The sequence below is a fragment of the Aspergillus bombycis genome, assembly GCF_001792695.1.
Source record: "Aspergillus bombycis strain NRRL26010 chromosome Unknown contig00157, whole genome shotgun sequence".
Classification (NCBI taxonomy): domain Eukaryota; kingdom Fungi; phylum Ascomycota; class Eurotiomycetes; order Eurotiales; family Aspergillaceae; genus Aspergillus; species Aspergillus bombycis.
Window position 1 is genome coordinate 39051 of NW_019170159.1, and position 20525 is coordinate 59575.

At 48.7% G+C, this 20525-nt stretch overlaps 8 protein-coding genes across 8 annotated transcripts; 6 read left to right on the forward strand and 2 right to left on the reverse strand.

Annotated features, from left to right (window-relative positions):
* Window positions 1–428: 428 nt before the first annotated feature.
* On the forward strand, window positions 429–2276 carry ABOM_011303 (pseudouridine synthase DEG1; the record flags this gene model as incomplete). Its single annotated transcript, XM_022538431.1, has 1 exon — window positions 429–2276. One exon carries the CDS (start codon window positions 429–431, stop codon window positions 2274–2276), a length of 1848 nt encoding a protein of 615 aa, XP_022383863.1.
* Window positions 2277–3377: 1101 nt separating this feature from the next.
* Window positions 3378–4118, forward strand: ABOM_011304 (ubiquitin-like protein HUB1; the record flags this gene model as incomplete). Its single annotated transcript, XM_022538432.1, has 3 exons — window positions 3378–3804; window positions 3861–3999; window positions 4097–4118. 3 exons carry the CDS (start codon window positions 3378–3380, stop codon window positions 4116–4118), a joined length of 588 nt encoding a protein of 195 aa, XP_022383868.1.
* Window positions 4119–5158: 1040 nt separating this feature from the next.
* Window positions 5159–6567, forward strand: ABOM_011305 (ribose phosphate diphosphokinase subunit PRS5; the record flags this gene model as incomplete). The annotated part of the gene is made up of 3 exons (XM_022538433.1): window positions 5159–6085; window positions 6138–6461; window positions 6511–6567. 3 exons carry the CDS (start codon window positions 5159–5161, stop codon window positions 6565–6567), a joined length of 1308 nt encoding a protein of 435 aa, XP_022383869.1.
* A 958-nt stretch (window positions 6568–7525) lies between these two features.
* ABOM_011306 (H(+)-transporting V0 sector ATPase subunit d) lies at window positions 7526–8785 on the reverse strand (the record flags this gene model as incomplete). The annotated part of the gene is made up of 4 exons (XM_022538434.1): window positions 7526–7609; window positions 7665–8551; window positions 8604–8692; window positions 8754–8785. The coding sequence occupies 4 exons, from the start codon at window positions 8783–8785 to the stop codon at window positions 7526–7528; spliced, it is 1092 nt and encodes a 363-aa protein (XP_022383866.1).
* Window positions 8786–9130: 345 nt separating this feature from the next.
* Window positions 9131–11040, forward strand: nop58 (RNA-processing protein NOP58; the record flags this gene model as incomplete). Its single annotated transcript, XM_022538435.1, has 3 exons — window positions 9131–9255; window positions 9368–9528; window positions 9590–11040. The coding sequence occupies 3 exons, from the start codon at window positions 9131–9133 to the stop codon at window positions 11038–11040; spliced, it is 1737 nt and encodes a 578-aa protein (XP_022383867.1).
* A 1121-nt stretch (window positions 11041–12161) lies between these two features.
* Window positions 12162–13583, reverse strand: ABOM_011308 (intradiol ring-cleavage dioxygenase; the record flags this gene model as incomplete). Its single annotated transcript, XM_022538436.1, has 5 exons — window positions 12162–12595; window positions 12668–12833; window positions 12907–13049; window positions 13100–13261; window positions 13325–13583. Coding segments are annotated over 5 exons (1164 nt in total), but the record flags the coding sequence as incomplete, so codon positions are not given.
* A 1718-nt stretch (window positions 13584–15301) lies between these two features.
* ABOM_011309 (intradiol ring-cleavage dioxygenase) lies at window positions 15302–16340 on the forward strand (the record flags this gene model as incomplete). Its single annotated transcript, XM_022538437.1, has 2 exons — window positions 15302–15929; window positions 15997–16340. The coding sequence occupies 2 exons, from the start codon at window positions 15302–15304 to the stop codon at window positions 16338–16340; spliced, it is 972 nt and encodes a 323-aa protein (XP_022383861.1).
* Window positions 16341–16838: 498 nt separating this feature from the next.
* ABOM_011310 (uncharacterized protein) lies at window positions 16839–20509 on the forward strand (the record flags this gene model as incomplete). The annotated part of the gene is made up of 5 exons (XM_022538438.1): window positions 16839–16910; window positions 16991–17091; window positions 17143–17857; window positions 17909–18643; window positions 20147–20509. Coding segments are annotated over 5 exons (1986 nt in total), but the record flags the coding sequence as incomplete, so codon positions are not given.
* Window positions 20510–20525: the final 16 nt, after the last annotated feature.

Below are 20525 nucleotides of genomic sequence, written 5' to 3' on the forward strand. Positions count from 1 at the left end.
ACTTGGAATGCCACCATTACAATGTTAAACGGTATTAATAAAGCCAATTCCCTTCGTTAGATCATTACATACTTGATTTATCAAACCAGTCCTATGATAAGGGCCTCCAGGACTATGCATGTAATATCAAAAGCCACTATTTCCTTATCTAAAGTAGATCAAGCAGATCTCCGTAAAATTACCATACACGGATATTAAATTACTTAACAAAAATGACTTCAAAAATTTCCAACATCGGCCCCCGCCAAACTGCTCCCAAAGTTTAGCGGGTACAACAAACCATTTTCGCCAGCTCTAGGGGAATGTGGAGAGTTCAAAGTCGACTCTGTTACTACCCGAGTCGCATTGCACAACCTCTCTTGACTAAACGAACCTTTCAGATTCTCAACAATCGCCACGCGCAAGTTGATTCTCTCCCAACTGAGACCATGTCCGGCGCCGGGGAACCACTTCCACCTCAAAGTCAAACCGACTACTCGACCTGGACCCCGGAAAACCTGATCTCCAGAATTACAGAACTCGAACGCCAGCTACACTCCCGGAATGCGGAATTTGCTACCTCATCAAAAGTCGCCAACGAATCTGTACCTTCGAACCCAGCGCTCGATACCCCCGCCGAGACAGTGAAGGCTTCATCAAAGAAGGGAGCGCGCAAATACCAACCTCCCCCAGAGGACGATATCACACATACTCGCGCGCCGAATCGCTCCCCGAAGCAGCCCCGAGTCATTGATCCTTCCAAATACAATACCCGGTTTATAGCTCTGAAGTTCGCATATCTGGGGCAACGGTACAACGGTCTTGAACATGCTAATGGCAATGTCACGCCACTCCCTACGATTGAAGAAGAGATGTGGAAGGCCTTGCGTAAGACTCGTCTGATTTTCCCGCAGAACGGAGAAGCGGATGATTTTCAAGATACCAGGGGCCCAAGAGAGTTAAAGCCATACTTGATCAACTGGGAAGGATGTCAGTATTCTAAGGCTGGCCGGACTGACCGGGGTGTCAGTGCTTTTGGACAGGTTATCGGTATTAGGGTACGAAGCGCGCGACCCAAGCGTGATCATGTTGCGCAGGCGGATCCTAGCTCGGATACTACTATGCAAACCGGAGAAGCTACTATTTTAGCCGATGCCGCCGAAGACAGCTGGGATGATATCGCTGATGAAATACCATACGTCAGTATTCTAAACAGAGTGCTTCCAGAGGATATCCGGGTCCTGGCATGGTGCCCACACCCACCCGAAGGCTTCGACGCCCGTTTCTCTTGTCGGGAACGCCATTACAAGTATTTCTTTACCCAACCCGCCTTCTCCCCTACGCCAGGGCCTCTTGGATTCACCTCGCGTGCGAACAAGGCAGGAGACAGCCGCGCAAAATACAGAGAGGGTTGGTTAGACATCGAGGCTATGCGGGAAGCCGCCAAGTACTTTGAGGGAGCACACGACTTCCGCAACTTCTGCAAGCTGGACACCAGCAAACAAATCGAGAATTTCGAGAGAATCATCTACCATTCTGACATTGAGCTCCTTGACCCGCGAAGCAGCCCACTGGGCTATGTCGGCCAACCGGGGTTCCAAGCTCTAGAAGGCCCTGCTGCACAACAAAACTCGGGGTCGCCGGAGACTCCTTCGCCAACTCCTTCTCAAGTATATGTATTTAACTTGAGAGGATCCGCTTTTCTATGGCATCAGGTGCGGCACATGGTGGGTATTTTGTTCCTAGTGGGCCAGGGGCTCGAGCCACCGACTATTGTGCCGGAATTGTTAGACATAACCAAGAACCCGCGTAAGCCGACGTATGAGATGGCTTCCGACGCTCCCCTTGTCCTCTGGAACTGTGTCTTCCCAGATGAGGATAGCGGCAGCCGTGCAGATGCGTTAGATTGGGTCTACGCCGGGGATAGCAGACAGATAAAATCCCAAGTGGGCAGAGGGGATGGCAAGTACGGTCTCGGAGGGGTAGTAGACAGTCTTTGGTCCGTTTGGAGGCAACGTAAGATTGATGAAATCTTGGCTGGTACATTACTGGATCTTGCCGTCAGCCAAGGGGACCAAGGAGTTGTCAATGGTGAGACCAAAGGCGTCAAGGATGAGCAACAAAAGCGGAGCCAAAAAGTCTTCTATGGTGCGAATGAACCCAGACTCGGAGGACAGTATATACCGGTCATGCAGAAGAGAAAGACGGATCCCGTGGAGGTTCAAAACGCGAGATGGCTTGCAGCCAAACAGCGGAAGACTGAAAAGGGTGCAGAGCTTAGTCGCATGGAGATGTAGAAAGGAAATTCGGTTGTATGTCATACCTTTATAGAATAGTTCGCCTTTAGGTGTACTCCAATCAGACATGAGAATACCCGTTTTGAAAGGCAAAATAATTACTACCAACACCCCTTCTTGTTAAGATTTCGAATGATAGAGACAGTGCCGTGAACCCCTCCAAACCTCTTCCAGTATTGCCCGGTTCGGCAAAAGTTTCTGGTCATATACTGGTTAGGGCCCATCAGTTATCTGGGTAAGAATACTTACAGGGAACACTACGACAACATCGGGCTCCCCATCTACAATAATTGCTAGGTAAAAGCGGACTTCAAAACCTTTAAAAGCCTCGTGAATCACAATGTCCTGGATCTGAGTGGTGGGAATGAATCGTGTCGAGGCCTTGGAGAGATAGGTCAGGGACGAAGTAGAAGTTTGAATTCCTAAACCACGTATGACTAGCAGTGATTCCTCTGTATAACATCAGAAGTTAGCATTGAAGCCATTTACCGCAACAGCAGCACTTTAGCATACCCGTATAGCCCTTCCTAAAGACACCATAGATAATAATCGCGCTCACTAGAACGACAACCCAAGAACTGTATGAATCTACGCTTCGGGATATGTGTGACCCTAATGGACTCGACCATATTGTATTCCAGCGTACTAAAAATCCATCTTGGTTAAAGAAAGAGTGGCGGAGTCTTGCAATATTGAAGAAAACCACGCAGACGAAGACTAATGCGCGTAGAAGAACTTGAAGATAGTAGAGAATCTTTGCTGGCGTGCTCGTGTGCCTGGAGGCATTGGACACAGTGAACGAGACTGACGTCGGAGATGGACGTCGTAGTATTAGGCGACCGGCCATTTATCACTGATTTAAAAATCTGCGACGCTTTAAGCCGGATTGAAGCTATTGATATAAGTTCAATCCCAATATGCACGGGGTTAAGCATGGAGGTCAGTGCTGAGCAGTTGTTGTACTAATCCATTTACAGTTTAGTGTAGGCATCTTGCGACCAGAAGGCCGGGCCGCAATACATCATCACGTGTCGCGGGTCGTATTCCATTGCTGTGAGCGTCACCCTGGTCGCTAAACTACATTACCCTACGTTGTTGATCATGGGCGAGCGTTCAAGGAGCAGATCGCCAGGGAGAAGGCTTGATAGGGAAAGGTCTGACAGGGAGAGGCCTAGAAAAAGTGGAGGGGGAGGAGGTTTTCGATGGAAGGACAAACGGCGCGATGGCGACAGCAGACACGATGCAGATGAACGCAGATTGAATCGGGGATACAGAGATAGGGAAGAACGGGCACGATCTCCACGACGTGACAGAGATACGTACCGGCCTGAGGATAGGAACAAGGATAACGACCGTGACCGAAGGCGTCCTGAGGGCGATGAGAGAGATGGACGGGACAGGAAAAAGAAAGAGAAGAAAGAGAAGAAGCCCGCCGTTCCTCAGTCCTCAGAACCCATGATTATTGTGCATGTGAATGATCGTCTCGGCTCGAAAGCTTCAATTCCATGTCTTGCATCGGATCCAATCAGTTCGTTACCCTTTTATGATCCAGGACTGCAGTTTGGCATCTAATATGTGTCACAGAGCTCTTTAAGGCACAGGTTGCAGCACGTATTGGACGTGAACCACATGAAATCCTCCTCAAGCGCCAAGGGGAGCGTCCTTTCAAAGATTTCCTAACCTTGGCCGACTACAGCATTTCTTCAGGAAGTCAGCTTGATCTGTGAGTGATCCTTTCCAAGGCTCGCCCTTGTAGCCTGCTATCTGTTGCGCTTCGAAACCTTTTTGGTTCGAGGGATTCTATGCTGACTGGTCTACAGGGAGGTTGGCACTGGTGAATAAATCATTGTGTACACTATACAGCTTTAGGTACCTGTGAGCAAATTCCTTTTCGACTTCTCCACTATAGCTTGTGAGGTCTGTCATGATGCGTCTGGTATGTCTTTGAGGGTGAATGCTGACTCTGCATTTCTTTGTAGGATATCCCTCGCAGGCGATTCAAATTGTATCACTGTATCTATACATGGCCTGGGTTTCTTCTTTATTGTGCTTCACCTGCTATCGCAACAAAACATTGGGAATTGGATGTGGAATAATGAGAATTGTCATGAAAATTACTATATTTCCCTTTCTTTTCTTTTGCCTCCCACCAGACCGCTGATGCTATCCGACACGTTATCTTTCCAAGTTTCCATGTACCTATTGGCCCAATGGAGACATTGCTCTTCTTGTAACGCAACAGCTAGCACTTTCATGACAGAGGGTGCCTACTTTCTTGCTTGGTTTGCGAGGGGAGTGGCTCACAACTTGCTGTTGTTGTTTTGGAACTACGGGTATCTCTGAAATCCGGAGTCGGAGCTAATTTTTTTCTCTCGCACCCTCCCACATGTCCCGTCATTTATCTTTCACCCGGCCTTTGCGGGGCGCATCGCCATTTTCCAGTCGTTTTTGTTTAATTTGTGTGCAGCTAGCCGGATGCGGCAGGCGGCATGCAGCAGCCTGGGGCTATTACGGCAGAAATCCGAGGCTTGGAGCACGTTTGGTTCCACCGGCGGAAGAGGCATTTTTTTTTCTATCGCGGGACTCACACGACCCTCTACCTCAGTCCTTTATTCAATGTTCTCTCCACTCCATCAATCGGATACTGTTCTTGAATCCCCGCCATGAGGTAGTTTTCTGTCTGTCTTCGCCACAGTTTTGTCCATTCATTGTTCAAAGCTTCTTTCAACCTTGAGCTAATCTCACCCATCAATAATCGCCCCTCCAGACCTCCCTCATCGGATATCCCTGGTTTCTCTCCACTCTCGACGCAGACATCCGCTCCATTGCTCATCTATTCTACCGCTTTTCCAAACCCCCATCAACCTGAAGATCCTACCACTATGGTACGCAATATCGTTGTAATTGGGGGCACTTCCCACCCGCAACTGACTCAGAACATCTGCGGCGTCCTGGGTATCCCGCCAGCAGACGTTCTCCTTTCGAAGTTCTCTGTGGGCGAAACCAGAGTTGAAATCAAAGAGTCTGTTCGTGGGAAAGATGTTTACATCATTCAATCTGGTGGTGGGAAAGTCAACGACCACCTCCTCGAGCTACTCATTACTATCTCTGCATGCAAGACCGCCTCCGCCAAGAGGGTCACCGCTGTTCTTCCTCTTTTCCCGTACTCTCGCCAGAGTGATATTCCTTACAACAAGACTGGCGCGCCTCTTGTAAAGTCAGCGGTCCCTGGAAAGTCAGACTCTGCAAATGGCTATACTTTCGAGAGCACCCCTACAACCCCATATCCTGGGAAGCCTGAGAGTGGAAGTCTTCTGAATGGTGTTGATAACCTACAGAAGAGCCTTGCAAAGGCTCAAATAGAGGATATCAGTACTGGCAGTCCTGTGAAGAAGCGCCCGACTAGTGGACTCTCTCGCAGTGAAACTTTGGATTCGCAACCAGAGAGCAGCAAGGCTGCTGTTTCCAATGGTGCTTTCGGTGAGGACAGCGTGAATAAAATCAACAGTTTCCAACCACGCCCAGGCTACAAGCAGTGGGTGGCTCAAGCAGGCACATTGGTAGCTGATTTGCTTGCCTGTGCTGGTGCCGACCACATCATCACGATGGACCTGCACGATCCTCAGTATCAAGGATTCTTCGATATTCCCGTAGATAACTTGTATGGCAGACCGCTGCTCAAGAGTTACATTCAGCGGAACATCCCCAATTACAAGCAGGCTGTCATTGTCAGCCCTGACGCTGGCGGTGCTAAGCGTGCCACGGCAATTGCGGATTCCATGGGTATAGAGTTCGCATTGATCCACAAGGTTTGTTCTGCTTGCTAGTTCAACATTCTTTGTGTTTCCTAATAGTTTATAGGAACGGCGTCCCACACGCATCACGGACCGTCAAAATGCCACTATGATGTTGGTTGGTGATGTGAAAGGCCGTACCGCTATCCTGATTGATGACCTGGCGGATACTTCTAACACCATTACCAGAGCTGCGAAGCTCTTGAAGAAGGAAGGTGCCGCTCAAGTTTACGCTTTGGTGACTCACGGTATCCTAAGTGGGGATGCTATTGATCGAATCAACGCCAGTGCCCTTGACAAGGTGGTAGTCACGAACAGCGTCGATCAGACGGAGCACCTGCGCCAGTGCCCTAAGCTGGAGGTTTTGGAAGTTGGCCATGTCTTCGCTGAGGTAGGTTGGCTTTGATACTTAAAGGAGGTTTGTTGCTAATACGTCGTAGGCTATTCGTCGTGTCCACCATGGCGAGAGTATCAGTGTCCTTTTCCAGTACGACTAACGAATCTATCCTACAACTTTTGACGTGTTTTTTTTTTATATCCTTCCTCTTGGAGGGACCTTTAGCATGAATCCTGAAAAACAAAAAAAGGAGTGATGAAAATAACTTATGTGCTGAAATGTTTGATTTTGTTGGACAACCCCCAACACACTGACGCCCCCTTGCTATATTGGATCTTTTTATGACTATACAATCCCATCATCGCATATCACGTAACTGCGTTGGATGTGTCGACCGATTTATGAAACCAGTAGATAGGCTTCTAGGCCAATCGACCGGACCTTATTTCAACCCTTGTCCTCCCACCTTTCCATTTGCCGCTCATTGCGATTGTTGCGATTACTCAGGCTGCTGTGTGACCTTTTCGCTACATATTTTTTTGCTCTACAACTGCGATTCTTCTTGGCATAACACAAACCTGTGTATTATAAGGAGTTTTGGCCCTGAACATGTATCTGCACGGATACACTTGTACTAACTTTCATACAAACATGACTAACTTAAACTCGAGTAGTGGACCGCGCAGTCTAAATTCATTGAATGTAAACGTTGCGACGACTTGATATTCAAACGTGTTAACATGAGAAATCGATGCTGTATTAAATAAACTCGATAGTTGTATCGTTTACCTCAAGAAACGCAAATCACTACGCGGAACAAATAAAGTTTAAATTCAAGATATAAGCAAATGATCAGCTCATCTATACTATACCGCACAAAACGAGATTCCCCAACGCCCTAGGCAAGTAGAAGAGATCAGGAACTGGCAATGTATGCCGGGCGGCTTGATGCGCTCGTCACAGAAATGGATAATTGAAAGCTAGTCACAAGACAAATAGATGGGAAAGGGAAGAGGGAAAGAGATACATAGAATCATATGGTTCAGGGTAATAGGGAAGTTTTGTGAATGCGAATAAATCACATGAATTGAATATTAGGTGGTGCAGAGAAGGGACACTTAGAAGACAGAGATGAAGTTGCCAATCCGCTCTTTCTGGTGCTGCGCAATGCACTCCGCGATCCACGTAACATTTCGGATTTCCTGTATATGCGTGGTTAATTCTGGTGCCTCTCGTACTAAACAATTTTGGACTGACCTGCTCTTTCAACCTCATCCATGCATACACTACCGCCGGGGTAAACTGCCGGGTGAAGACGACCTTTGACATTTCCATTTCCTTTTGGTAGAACATGTCCTCGAGACTCTTTCCATCCGAACCACCACCGAAGCCTGCACCCTGGGTAATGCCCACAGCATCAAAGAAGGCCTTGTAGTCAGCCGATATGCTGACAGCAAGCGACACGGACTCCAGATCTTCAGCCCGTGAAAGCATCAATGAGCCCTCAGGGTAGAGTTTACCGAACTCCGGGTACAGCTTTCTCCGTTCCTGCTTCGAAAGCTCTGTGCCAAACGAGTTCAAGGTGATATTGATCGCACGGCGATCTGCCTCGAACTCTAGAAGTTCAGACATGACCTCTTGTGTAGGTGTGCCCTTGAAATCTGGGTGCGTGTTCACGAACTGGTAAAAGTCCTCGAGGTAGTTTTTGTAGAGGGTGTTGCGCACGATCTCGATGTTCAATTCGTCCAGATCCTGGTGGCTGAGGCTGCCCTTGAAGTAGCCGGCCAACGGTGTTTCAATCAAGACAGAGTTATAAAGTTCCTCGATATTCGTGGCCACACACAGTACGGGCAAGGTCTCGAACCAGCCCAAGGGGTGGCATCGCTCCAGAAGCTCACGGGTATCACGTTCATGTAAAGTACCGGTAATAAGAAGAGCAATATTATCGATCATATAGCCGTAAGTCAAGTACTCGAGAAATCTGGCCGTCGACCCTGTGGCTTGGGTGAGTACATAGCGGAATTCAGCGACCAGCTTATCCGTCATCTTGCCGGCAAGGGCTGAGGTAGAGGGGTTGGGAGGAAGCGCGGCGAGGAAGTCCCCATATGCGGGGGCGAGCTGGAGTTTGACATCTGCAGCCAGTACTGGGATAAGTATATAGTAGATAAGTAGTGATACGGGTGTGAGCTGACGGACCATCTATAGTTTCGCATTGGGTCAGGTTGTTGTAGTGCTGGCTGGTGAGGAGGCTGTTCCGATACCCTCGGACAATGCCCTCAACATAGCTGTAGAGCATTAGTTTGACACTGCCATGAGACTTCAAATATATTACTGAGCCACACATACCCGCTGTTAACGTTAAAGAAGAGACCCTCCATTGTGCGATGACGATGCAGCTCGGGAGGATTCCAAAACCACTCCGCAAGACAGCTGTTGTATGTATCTCCATGTCCGTCAGTCGCTTCCCGCGTTACGTAATACGCACCGCCGCACGCACCAGCCACTCAGCCACTCGGATCGCTCTCGCTTTTTTCATTTTTTTACTTTAGACTCGAGGTAAAAAATTCCCGCCAGCAACGAGAAACCGACTTCCCCAAGCACGCTTTCGGTGGTTTCGTCCACGGTCGTTCTTACTCCCCGGCCTATCCAGCATATTTTATTTTACCTTTATAGCTGTTAGATTAAATATTTCTTGAACCAGCTGGGAATTGAGGCCGTCCACCATGACGCTGTTTATCCTCACCGAAACCAGCGCGGGTTATGCCCTGCTCAAGGCCAAGGACAAGAAGCTTTTGAAGAGAGATGATCTGGCTACTGAGGCTGCCACGGCAGAGGGTGTTTCGAACCTGTAAGTCATTGCTTTCGCTGCATTCTCGTGGGTGTTGTTCCAATATCACCGCACGCGCTCTTGAGGCAAAAAATTTTCCGGTGTGAACGGTCCATCTAACACCTTCGTATAGTGTGAAATTGAAGAGTTTCCAGAAGTTTGACAGCGCTGCTACGGCCCTGGAGGAAGTTGCTTCTCTTGTTGAGGGCAAGGTTACCCCTCGTCTTGCCAGCCTTCTTGACGAGGTCAAGGATGAAAAGAAGGTCTCTTTGGCCGTTGCAGACCCCAAGCTTGGTATGTCGATCGAGCCTCTGCGCAGTAGATTTGGTTCAGTTATTGACTAAAATTCGTAAAGGAAATGCCATTGGCAAGCTTCCCGGTCTCGATATTCAACTTATCGCCGACTCAACCACCACTGATATCTACCGTGCTATCCGTGAACATCTCCCCACATTAATTCCAGGCCTCGCCCCTCAGGACATGTCCACCATGTCTCTGGGTCTTTCCCACTCTCTTGCCAGACATAAGCTGAAGTTTTCTCCCGATAAGATTGATACTATGATTGTACAAGCCATTGGTCTGCTGGATGATTTGGATAAGGAGCTCAACAACTACGCTATGCGTGTGAAGGAATGGTACGGCTGGCACTTCCCCGAGCTGGCCAAGATTCTCAACGACAACCTGGCCTATGCGAAACTCGTTCTGAAGATGGGCATGCGCACTAACTGGGAGTCCTCTGATCTCGCCGAGATTCTGCCCGAGGAGCTCGAGGGCTCTGTCAAGGCCGCCGCGGACCGCTCCATGGGTACCGAGATCAGCGAGGAGGACCTGGAGAACATTCAGGCCTTGGCTGAGCAAGTTGTTGGCTTCACGGAGTACCGTCAGCAACTTGCCGGTTATTTGACCGCCCGTATGAACGCCATTGCGCCTAACCTGACTGCTCTTGTTGGTGAATTGGTTGGCGCCCGTCTTATCGCTCACGCCGGTAGCTTGACCAACCTTTCCAAGAGCCCCGCCAGTACCATCCAGATTCTGGGAGCCGAGAAGGCCCTTTTCCGTGCCTTGAAGACCAAGCACGACACTCCTAAGTATGGTCTCATCTACCACGCATCCCTCATCGGTCAGGCTACTGGCAAGAACAAGGGTAAGATGGCCAGAGTTCTCGCCGCCAAGGCCTCTCTTGGTCTCCGTGTTGATGCTCTTGCCGAGTGGGATGACGATGCTACCGAGGAGGATAAGGCTGCCCTTGGTACGGAGGCTCGGTTCAACCTTGAGAGGAAGCTGGCTGCCATGGAAGGCAAGCCTCTCAAGCCCCGTGGTGTGACCATTGCTCCCAACGGTACACCTGCACAGGCTAAGAAGTTCGAACTCAACGAGGCCAGGAAATACAACGCTGATGCCGATGCTGTTGACGAGCCTTCTTCTGCCAAGAAGCAGAAGAAGCTTGTTGAGGAGGTCCAGGATACCGAGATGGCCGATGCTGATTCTGATGAAGAGGCGGAGTCATCTGATGAGTCGGAAGAGGAATCGAGCAAGAAGAAGTCTAAGAAGAGCAAGGACGCTGACCTTGAGAAGATGGCCGAGAAGGCTGGATTGAGCCTCAAGCGGTACAAGCGCAAGCTTGAGCGCGGTGAGATCCAGTTCGATGCCGAAGGCAACCCTAGCTCGATCAGCAAGAAGGACTTGAAGAAGGCCAAGAAGGAGGCCAAGAAGGCTGACAAGGGCGAGGAGAAGAAGCGCAAGCGCTCCGACGACAACGAGGACAGCGAGAAGAAACAGAAGAAGAAGAAGAAGAAGGACGAGTAAATCATGTCAAAAAGTTAAAACTGATGGATCGCTACATTATTGTATGATATCACACTTTGTGGGTTCAATTTCTTGTCATTTGCTTGAAGACTTTTCTATTTTTTGGGTGGCATTTATAGGATGGATTGGTTCATCTATCCATGGCGCAGCGGTGCTTGTTGGTAAAGGCAGTTAGGTCTAATCTTGATATTATCCATCCATGTTCGTGGCTGTAGTACGGTAGCTGATTACAGTATCTCCGGACACAGGGCTATTTGGACCTGCTTCCATGTCTGTCTTCTGTCCCACATTCACCTCACACATACTACATCTACTCGCGCCGTTTATTGATAGATCTTCCTGCAACCCCTATTTAGTAAAAACAAGACGATGTCTCTTACTCTAAACTCCCTCTATATCGCTCTCTACATCCGCACCGACCCACCAATCCCAGACAACTTCCATTGGGCCCTTTACCTTCATCATGACGATACAGGAACAAAATACCATATCACAAATGAAAGCACCGGTTGGATTGCCGCGCATGCTCCGGAATCAGCCATCTTGAAGTCCTTTCTCTTGGTCGGCCTTACCCGCATCGCTGATTTTCCTTCTTCTCAGTCTGTCTTGAGCGAGGCAGACCAGTTGATACGCAGCTACGATGGTCAGGTCAATGAGATGGGGGTTACGTGTCGGACTTGGTTGTTGAAGGTGCTAGAGCTGCTGAAAAAGATGGACTTGCTTTGTGAGGGCAAGGACTTGGATTTGGGGGTTCTGGAGAGGAAGGTGATGGATTGAGGGAATCAGGAGGCGGGGGATGCAGTAAGGAATGTACAACCTAGACCTGTTGGAGTGTCGAAGGTCTGTGGGTTTAAGATGTAGCATTTGGTTTCTATGGATAAATGCGAGGATCTTTCTCTGATCATTGCCTCCATGTTGCTGAAAGGAACAAGTAACAAGCCCTGTCAGGCATGAAAGAGATGTTGATGTTTCCTCCACTATACAGGTAATTTACAGCCAGCTCTTTCTACATATCATTTATGCTTCAACAATATTCGTCTTCATGCACAAGTACGAAGTATCCAAAATGTTACCCAAATGTATTATTTTATTCACTTCAAGAGACAACCATTGCCGTTCATTTATACAGAAGCGCTAGGAGCAGCGCCGCTGGCAGCGCCCGTCGGAAGATCGCCCATACCAGCCATGTTCATGCTGAAGTTATCGTTGACCTCGCCACCATTCTCAGTCCAGTACCCCTCAGGGGAGAGAGAATCATCTCTCTTAGCGTTGATGCCAATTGAGATCCAGGCGAAGATACCATCTGAGACATTGTCACCGAGCAGAACATATTCCATGAATGGGTCGGTGGTGTCAGCCTCCGATGCAAGGATGCTATCATCAGAGTTCTTAGTCAACTCTTGCGTGTTGGTCGAGTATGGGGTGTTCTTCTCGACCTCACTGATGAGGTCCTGGTCGAAGAAGATCTGACCAACATGCGAGGAGTGACCGTCGTACATACCGGCAATAGTACCGTTGGGCAAGATCTTGGTCTCATTTGCGGGGTGGGTAACCACTGTATCAAATTGAGTCGTTAGCAACATACTTAATTGTTTAGGTAGTTAGCACATCTTCGGTGAGGTCATACCGTGAATGTGAATAGCCCGGCCAGTGTAGTGGCCAGGGAAGATGGACTCAAACCGGACAACACCGTCGTGGCTGCTCGGTTGAACACCGCGAAGGAACGTGGTGTTGACGTTGCTGTTATCGTTCGAATTGCCGTTGCCGTTCGCGACGACACCAGAGTAAACACCCTAGAGCAATGTTAAAGTAAGTCACAGATTTTCAACGACCTCCGGTAGCTAAAACCGTGCTTGGTAGACGCACCGTGGAATTGCAGTGCCAGATATCCGTGTAGATGTCAGGGAGAGGGTTGCAGGTGTTTGTATCGATGAGTTGGATGTCCATGTAGAGAGGCACGCCCTGCTGGTCTTCGGCTACATTCTTGCGGATCAGTTCACCAGCAATGTCTGTCTAAAGTCAGCCAAGTGACACGCAACAACCGTTCTAATAATCGTACAGTAAGGTCCCTGCGTCACCTCGGGTTGTACAATACATGTACCCTCCGAGCCGAATAGGACACCAGGGTTGGTGGAAGGGTCAACATGAGTCAGGTTGGAGTGATGATCTGTCGTCAGCACAGAGTCCAAGTCCCGTGCTTTAAGATATCGAGCCCCTGAACCTAGATCAGCATGCACTCCATAGCATAAACCTTGCATCTTCGTTTAGAAATCCACGCGCATACCGGTATTCAGCCCCCTCTGCCTGCGTAGCAGCTGCACAGCATTCTCACGGCGAGCAATGTTGAGGTCCTCAATACCACGTGCCTTCAAGCTTGTGGCACAGTGAGCGAGGCTGCGTGACTGAATTGGAGCCCTTTGCAGGAAGTTGGCACGCTCAGCAGCTTCCGCTTCGACATTGTGCCCTGGATGAGAGGACACAATGCTTGCTATATTAGCAAGGCCGAGAACAAGAGTAGAAGCAAGCTGGACCATGGTTACTTGACTAAGGGAGGAGAAATAAGTCTAATGACAGCTCTTGTGAGTTGGAGGAATTGCGACTGAGGATGAGGACGTGAGCTTTATATGCGCTGCCTCTACAGCACAAGTAAAGATATTAGGCCAATTTAGTTAACAGCAGAGTTTGGATCTCGTTTAGATACCCACGAATGATATCTAGTATATTTTGCATCTGTCAATGGTGCTGCAGTCTGCAGATCTTAGCACGATTCCTGTTTTTTTGCCGGTACCTGGAGTGTATCCCACAAGTGCTTGCGGAACACTGTTTAGGCGCCTACATTTCGAAGAAGTTGTTCTTGACGAGAAACGAGAGTACCTACGAATGAGGTCCACATAGATGACGAAACTTTGGGCGCTGTTGATTCTTGACCCAACTACTAGATAAACGAACTGTTCTAGACTGCATGCTCCTGGGCCATATCATGGACGGTTTCACTAGCTGCAGCAGTACTTCAAGTTGTTTATCACTCGGAGTAAATCGTTATGCATGTTCACCCCGTTTGATTTTGCAGGCAGCACTATTCTGGTCCGTGTTACTATTGACAAATGGACGAGGTTCATTTGATCGCGGAGTTTCCTTCTGGCTTTTCACTTCCGTCACACCCACAAGAGCATGTATTGATCTGGATTAGATATTCATGGGCTGTGAGGATGCTACCTAAAGTAAGAAAAGCTTGGTATCGTATAAAAAGTATTGCAGAGAATGCCTCTTACTATACTTGGCTTTGTATTATGTTAGTAAATACCATTCTATGCTGGAGTTAATTTTGGTGCCTTGCCATTGTGGCTCGGGAAGTATGGATCGTCTACCCGCTGATGAAACATCAAGTGCTCTATTTGAAATATATCATTGGACTATTGGATACTGTAACTCTAAGCGCTCCAATCAGAGACAATTGTATAGCTCTTTGGGTCTGCATGCGCAGACCGTAACTAGGGCTATATCAGATTGATGAAGTGCACAGACACTTTGCGGGGACCTACCGGCTGAGTCAGCGGTATTCATTTTCTCCGTGATCGACAGTCAACGCTGATCACTGGAGCATCTCCAATCATCTCCAAGATATTCTTCACCTTCGCCCACTACGTGAGTCCCTAGGTCGGGGTATAAATCCTGAATATTCCTGGAAATGCATCCATCCATAGAAGCCAAGAAATGATTACGCGGTGAACTAAATAAAGGTATGTGATGTGCTTTCTTCACGGCTCAGGATAGCCCCACGTTCGTTTGGGATAGCAACTGACTTTCAAAGACTTGAATTTGATGAACACGCAACCTTGTGGTTCAGCTCATGACTGTGTAAATTGATGGTAGAAGAAGTCTAGGTTTCGGCTACAATTCTTTTTCCGTGGGGGTCTTTGGAATCATGTGCTTGTGTGCGAGAACTTGTTATCTATCTCATAGGGGTGGGGAGGAGTTCGACAACCCTTGCCTACAGGGAACACATCCGACCTACGCTGGGAACCTGAAAAATGGAGTTCTTGGCAAGACACCGGAGACCGTCGGTGCAAGACATGCTCCGCTTCCGTGGACATTCTGATTCACGGCTTCTTGGAGGTGGAGAATCTGCAGAGGATGGCAGATGCAATGTCGGGGTTGGAGCGGAGTGTACTCCCCGAGAAGTATAAAGGTCCCACGGTCACCACACTCATTAAGCTGCTCACGCCCTTGGCCATTCATTGACAGTCATTGGAAATCAAACATGTTCCTTTCAAAGCTCATTTTTGCTGCTCTAGCAGCGACCACTGCATTTGCTCATCCTGGCCCTGACCATGCCGTGCCTCGTGCAGAGATTCAGCGGCGTAATGGGCTAGCCAAGCGATGTGCCAACCACGCAGCGGATTTCAATCGACGCCGCATGGCGAAGAGAACAATGCAGAAACGCTGGGAAGGGTCGGGTCACAACACAACTTTCGAGATTACCACGGACGCCCCTTACTACGACACCATCCAGAACGACACTTGTGTCCTCAATCCCGAGGTAACCCGTGGTCCCTACGTCTGGCCGCGCTCTCAGATTCTGCGCCAGGATATGACGGAGGGCCAAGCAGGCGTGCCTTTGTGGCTGGATGTGGGAGTCCTCGACATGGCGACCTGCGAGCCCTTACCGAATGTCCTCGTCGACTTCTGGCATTGCAATGCGACCGGCTCTTACTCCTCGTTTACCCACCTTTCGCCCAACACCCCGTTTGAAAAGCTTCTGGTTGAGCTGAACATCACTGATTTCGAGATTGGTGTTACTGATCTCCATACGGACGATACTACCTTCTTGCGGGGAATGTGGCCCACTGACGAGAATGGAGTCATGGAGATCAAGACTATATTCCCAGGTGAGACCTAACAAGATGTGAGGCAATAGATCTCCGGCCATTAAACACTAATGCATCTGTATTATAGGGTTCTACGTCCAGCGTGCTATTCACATACATGTCCAAGCACACACTGACTGGATTGTCCGAGGAAATGGCACAATTGTTTCTGGCAATACCGTAAGCACTGGACAGCTCTATTTCGACGAAGCGCTTTCGCAGAAGGTTATGAGTTTGGAGCCTTATGTCTCACACACTCAAATCAACCGCACCACCAACGCACAGGACACTATATTCCCCGAGGGCACTGATGGAGGATTCAATCCCGTTGTATCCGTTGTCCCAGCGGATGGTGAGGATATCAGCAAGGGGATGATTGGATACATTACTATCGGCGTAGACACAGCTGCGATTGAGACGTTCGAGAAGTAATGGTCTACATTGGCTCGAGTCTTCGGGGTTTGAATATGCAAAGGTTACCTGGGTTTGTATGGGACTTATTGGAAGAGGGATCCAGTTGAACACCAGCTGCAAAATCAAAAAGAGAAAGAAAAAGAAACTCAGATGATTCATATGTACTACTAGAAGAATACGTCATCTCAATAGACTTGCCATAAATTTAGGATGGGTACTATTTTCAGTGTTTCAGGGGTTCAATTGTGGTGGCTCGTCACTAGCAGGACTTAGTACTATGCCCGAAGCGAGCAGAGTGGGTCATGCTTAAAACCAAATTTATCATGTGGAGGTTTTGTCGGCAGCAGACCAGCAGTGGCCCGGTGAGAACCCGGGGGAAATCCACCATTCCCATTAGGCCATTCGTTGTCCTGTTTCCTACGGGGAAAGTCAATTATATTCTTTGCATTCCTGCATTATCTCCCGATTATCGGGTTGTTCAATTATACCAGTAGACTCATTCTAGCAGCCAACTTCATGAGCGGATCTGCCGTCGCTTCACGTGGTGGAAGAGTGCGGACGGCCTGCGATCTATGTCGGCATCGGAGGGTAGGTAAACGGCAACTAAGTTGTGGGGTAATAAACTAGAATCACTAATTATTGACCTTTTTTTCCATTATGCCTAACAGATTGGCTGTGACAGAGCGAAGCCAGCCTGCGAAACATGTACTCTTGCAGGGGTGCCTTGCACGTTCACTCCAACAGCACAGCAACGGAAAAGTGTCCGCGAGTAAGATGCAAGCAGCCATCCTCTCAACGGACTCAATTAACTATGTCATAGAGAGCTGGCCGATGCGAAAGCTAGAGTACGACATTTGGAAGAAGCATTGAGGGCGGAGCGAGAGAACCGTCTGAATTCGGACCAATATACGCCTCCCAAGACTCTTTCAAGCGGAAGCAGTCCTCTTGAGGTCCCTCACCAATTACTCAGTTCGTGGTCAGCCACCACTTATTTGCTTGAATCACACAGCTTCGATGCAGCGCTATCAAACTTCCGGTGGCATCTCGGGTTCTGCGGTCCTCGCGCCGCTCCTTTTGCTCTAACGCCATCCTTCTCCTCCACCGTTTATGAACGGACGGGTTTCGTTCTCAATATTGAAGATTTCTTAAATCAACTAGGGCAGTCATTCAAACTACAGCATCCAACTCATTCAACGAGGACCATTGTTCCGAAGTGGCCCCCGCTGTCTCTCATCCAGCGTTCAATAGAGTACTTTTCGAAAAACAGACTCTATTCCATTTTCCCTGCTGTCGATTTGGAAAATACACCCATTCATCTTGATCAAAAAGCCCTTGGCAATCCCGACAGCACAACCAGTCCTGCCAGCTACGCCTGTCTGGTTGCTTTAACGGCTCTGATCACACGAATCCGCGGCGACGACCTGGCTTTTGCTGATGCCGACCCTGATGCGTATGTGCAAGCAGTGCTGACTTTGTTACCCGAATTGATAATAGACAACGCCAACCTACGAAGCCTTGAAGCTCTCACCTTGTTAGTAAGTGGCTCTCACGGTTCTTAGATCAAGGCCTCTCTTTAACAATTACAGGTCCTATACATTGCTCCCCTTGGTCAACCGCGGCCGGCAGGTATTCTACTTGCCATGGCCATACGAATGCTGTATAATATGGGAGCAAACCGAAACAGGGCACCCCCTGATGAGACTTTAGAACAGAGCCAACACCGCCAACACGTGCGAGCTCTGTTTTGGATTTGCTACTCCATTGACAAAGAAATGTCGCTTCGAGAATGCAAGGCTCCTCTGATAAATGATGCCGACTGTGATCTGTATCTGCCTGCCGCTTATGTATCGACTTCCTCTAATCGGTCGTTCTTTCCAGAGCCTTTATCAGCAAAAGAGCTTCTCCTCCCGTCAGACCTTCGTCTTGCCCTAATAAAATCCAAAATACAGCATTTGCTGTACTCTGACCATGGTATAGCCCAGCATGAAGCAAGGCGGATTCAATACATCCGTGAACTGGATCAAGAGCTGAGCGACATCAAATCGAACTTTCCGGTTACGTGTCAACCGGAAGACGTTTTGGACCGAAGCGTGCCTGACTCTTTACTTCATGATCTCAGTCTACGGGGTGTGAACATACATCTGGAGTACTACTACTGTCTAGCAAAGATTCATGGAGCGAGCAGTAATGGAGGTATACCATCTCCTCAGAGCTGGTCCCTACTACCGTCTAGTATGGAGATTTGCCACCAGTCAGCACGGTCGACTTTACTCTATCTCAGTCGAATGCGCCATTCGATAATGCCTGAAACCTTCTGGTTGGTATGACCTCTTTGGTTGAGCGTGCATGTTCGACTAACCCCGGGTCCATTCTTTTGTGACAGGATTTATGCTCAATTTCTGCTTACTGCAGTAATCTCTCTCTTTTGGCAACTGATTACCAACGTCCCTCCCTCGCCGACTTCGGAGGGGGACCTGCAGATTTTAGAGGAGACCGCGGGTATATTCACTGAACTTAATCGAGATAACCAAGAGGCGAGTTGCTTCCCTCCGTTCTATCTCACTGAACCTTTCATCCAAAGATTGGTCTTCTTAGCAAGACAGTCGCTATACAGGGCTGCGAATCAGTGATCATACACCATGCTAGCGAGTTTCAGTGCGACAAGCATGCACATAACACTATGATAGCTTGACGATTGCCTCTGGGCAACAGTCAACCTTAAGCCATAGTGTCCCACATGAGTTGAGCAGAATAGGTAAAGGAGAAGCCTCAAATGTTCTAGTCCGGTGTAGTTCATAATCCATGGCTATGCGGTATGTATTGCAATTTTCCCTATTGAGTCTTGTATGAACCCTTTCAGTGCCGTATTCACACAGCTTCAATAGCAGTGGGTCAGATCCAACCGTATAATGGCAATGTCACGTTCCACAAGCAGGTGGGGGAAGAAAAGGCCAGGAATTCATCGATTGATCGTCAAAATGACTTGGCCCTCGTCTCTCTAAGATAACATGAATATGCTGTGCACTGCAACGGGCCGATGGAAACTCATACACGGTGCCGAACATAAGCCAGTCTCTATCTCCAGGTTGTGGAACTGGAGCTTATCATGGAAGGGCCGTAGCGCCTCTACCTGCATTAAACCATGCATCTTGCATCCAGCTGTTAACTTTACTGGCCGGGTTTTTCTGTCTCTTTATGCTATCCTATCCCGCCCGGTAGACATGTGATATACTATGAATCAAATCATGAATTTTCAAAATGCTGTTGATATCTCCGATCTACATACCGAATACCACGCCGAAAGGCGGAATCACATAAAAACAGATCTCCACCGCCCAATTCTGCCGTCAATATCTCCTCAATTTTCCCATTCCCCTCACATTTTCACTACAATACATACTACATGAAAGAAATCCCAAGCACACCAAACACACTTAAACAATGAGGGTACGCTCCCAGTCCCCAGCCCCAAAGACCCCACAGCAAATCTAAAAGTAAAACTCCAGGTAATCGACCCCCAATCGGCAGTCCTCACCAACATCGAGGTTCTAGCTACCTAACAGCAAACCCACCACGCCGACCACCAAACGCACCCCCAAACCTCCGACACTGGGTCCCAAGCCCAGACCTACGCGACCACAATACCGTCGTTAAAGAGGTACATACATACCCTTCCGCCTACCTTCTCCCCAAATCCAACTTCACAACAGCACACATCTACAATAGAACCAAGAAACGGATCTATCTCTCACATATACATACAACACCAATGCACCAAACCGATATTACAAAAAAGAGAAAGAGAGAAAAGCTAATATAGTCAGATCCACAACTATGTCTCCCGCCTCTCCCCCCACCTCTACAAATATCCAAAATACACCCACCAAAGCCCCGAACAACTCCAACAACTAGCCCAATCGCAATCCCAGAGCGATACCCCGGCCCTCCCGCTCATTCAATCCAACGCGCCGACACCCATGGACATCGCGCTCCGGGATCTGATTACCGAGCTACAGCCCTACGGGTTAACGAAGGGTGAGGTACTAATGATTGTTAATCTGGGTGTGGGGATGCAGGATGCGCCCGCGGCAGCGGATGAGGATGGGCAGGAGGAGGAAGGGGGAGAAGAAGCTGGGGAGGCGGAGGGGGAGGCTGTTAATGGGAATGGGGAGGGGATGGATGTTGATGTTAATGGGGAGGGGG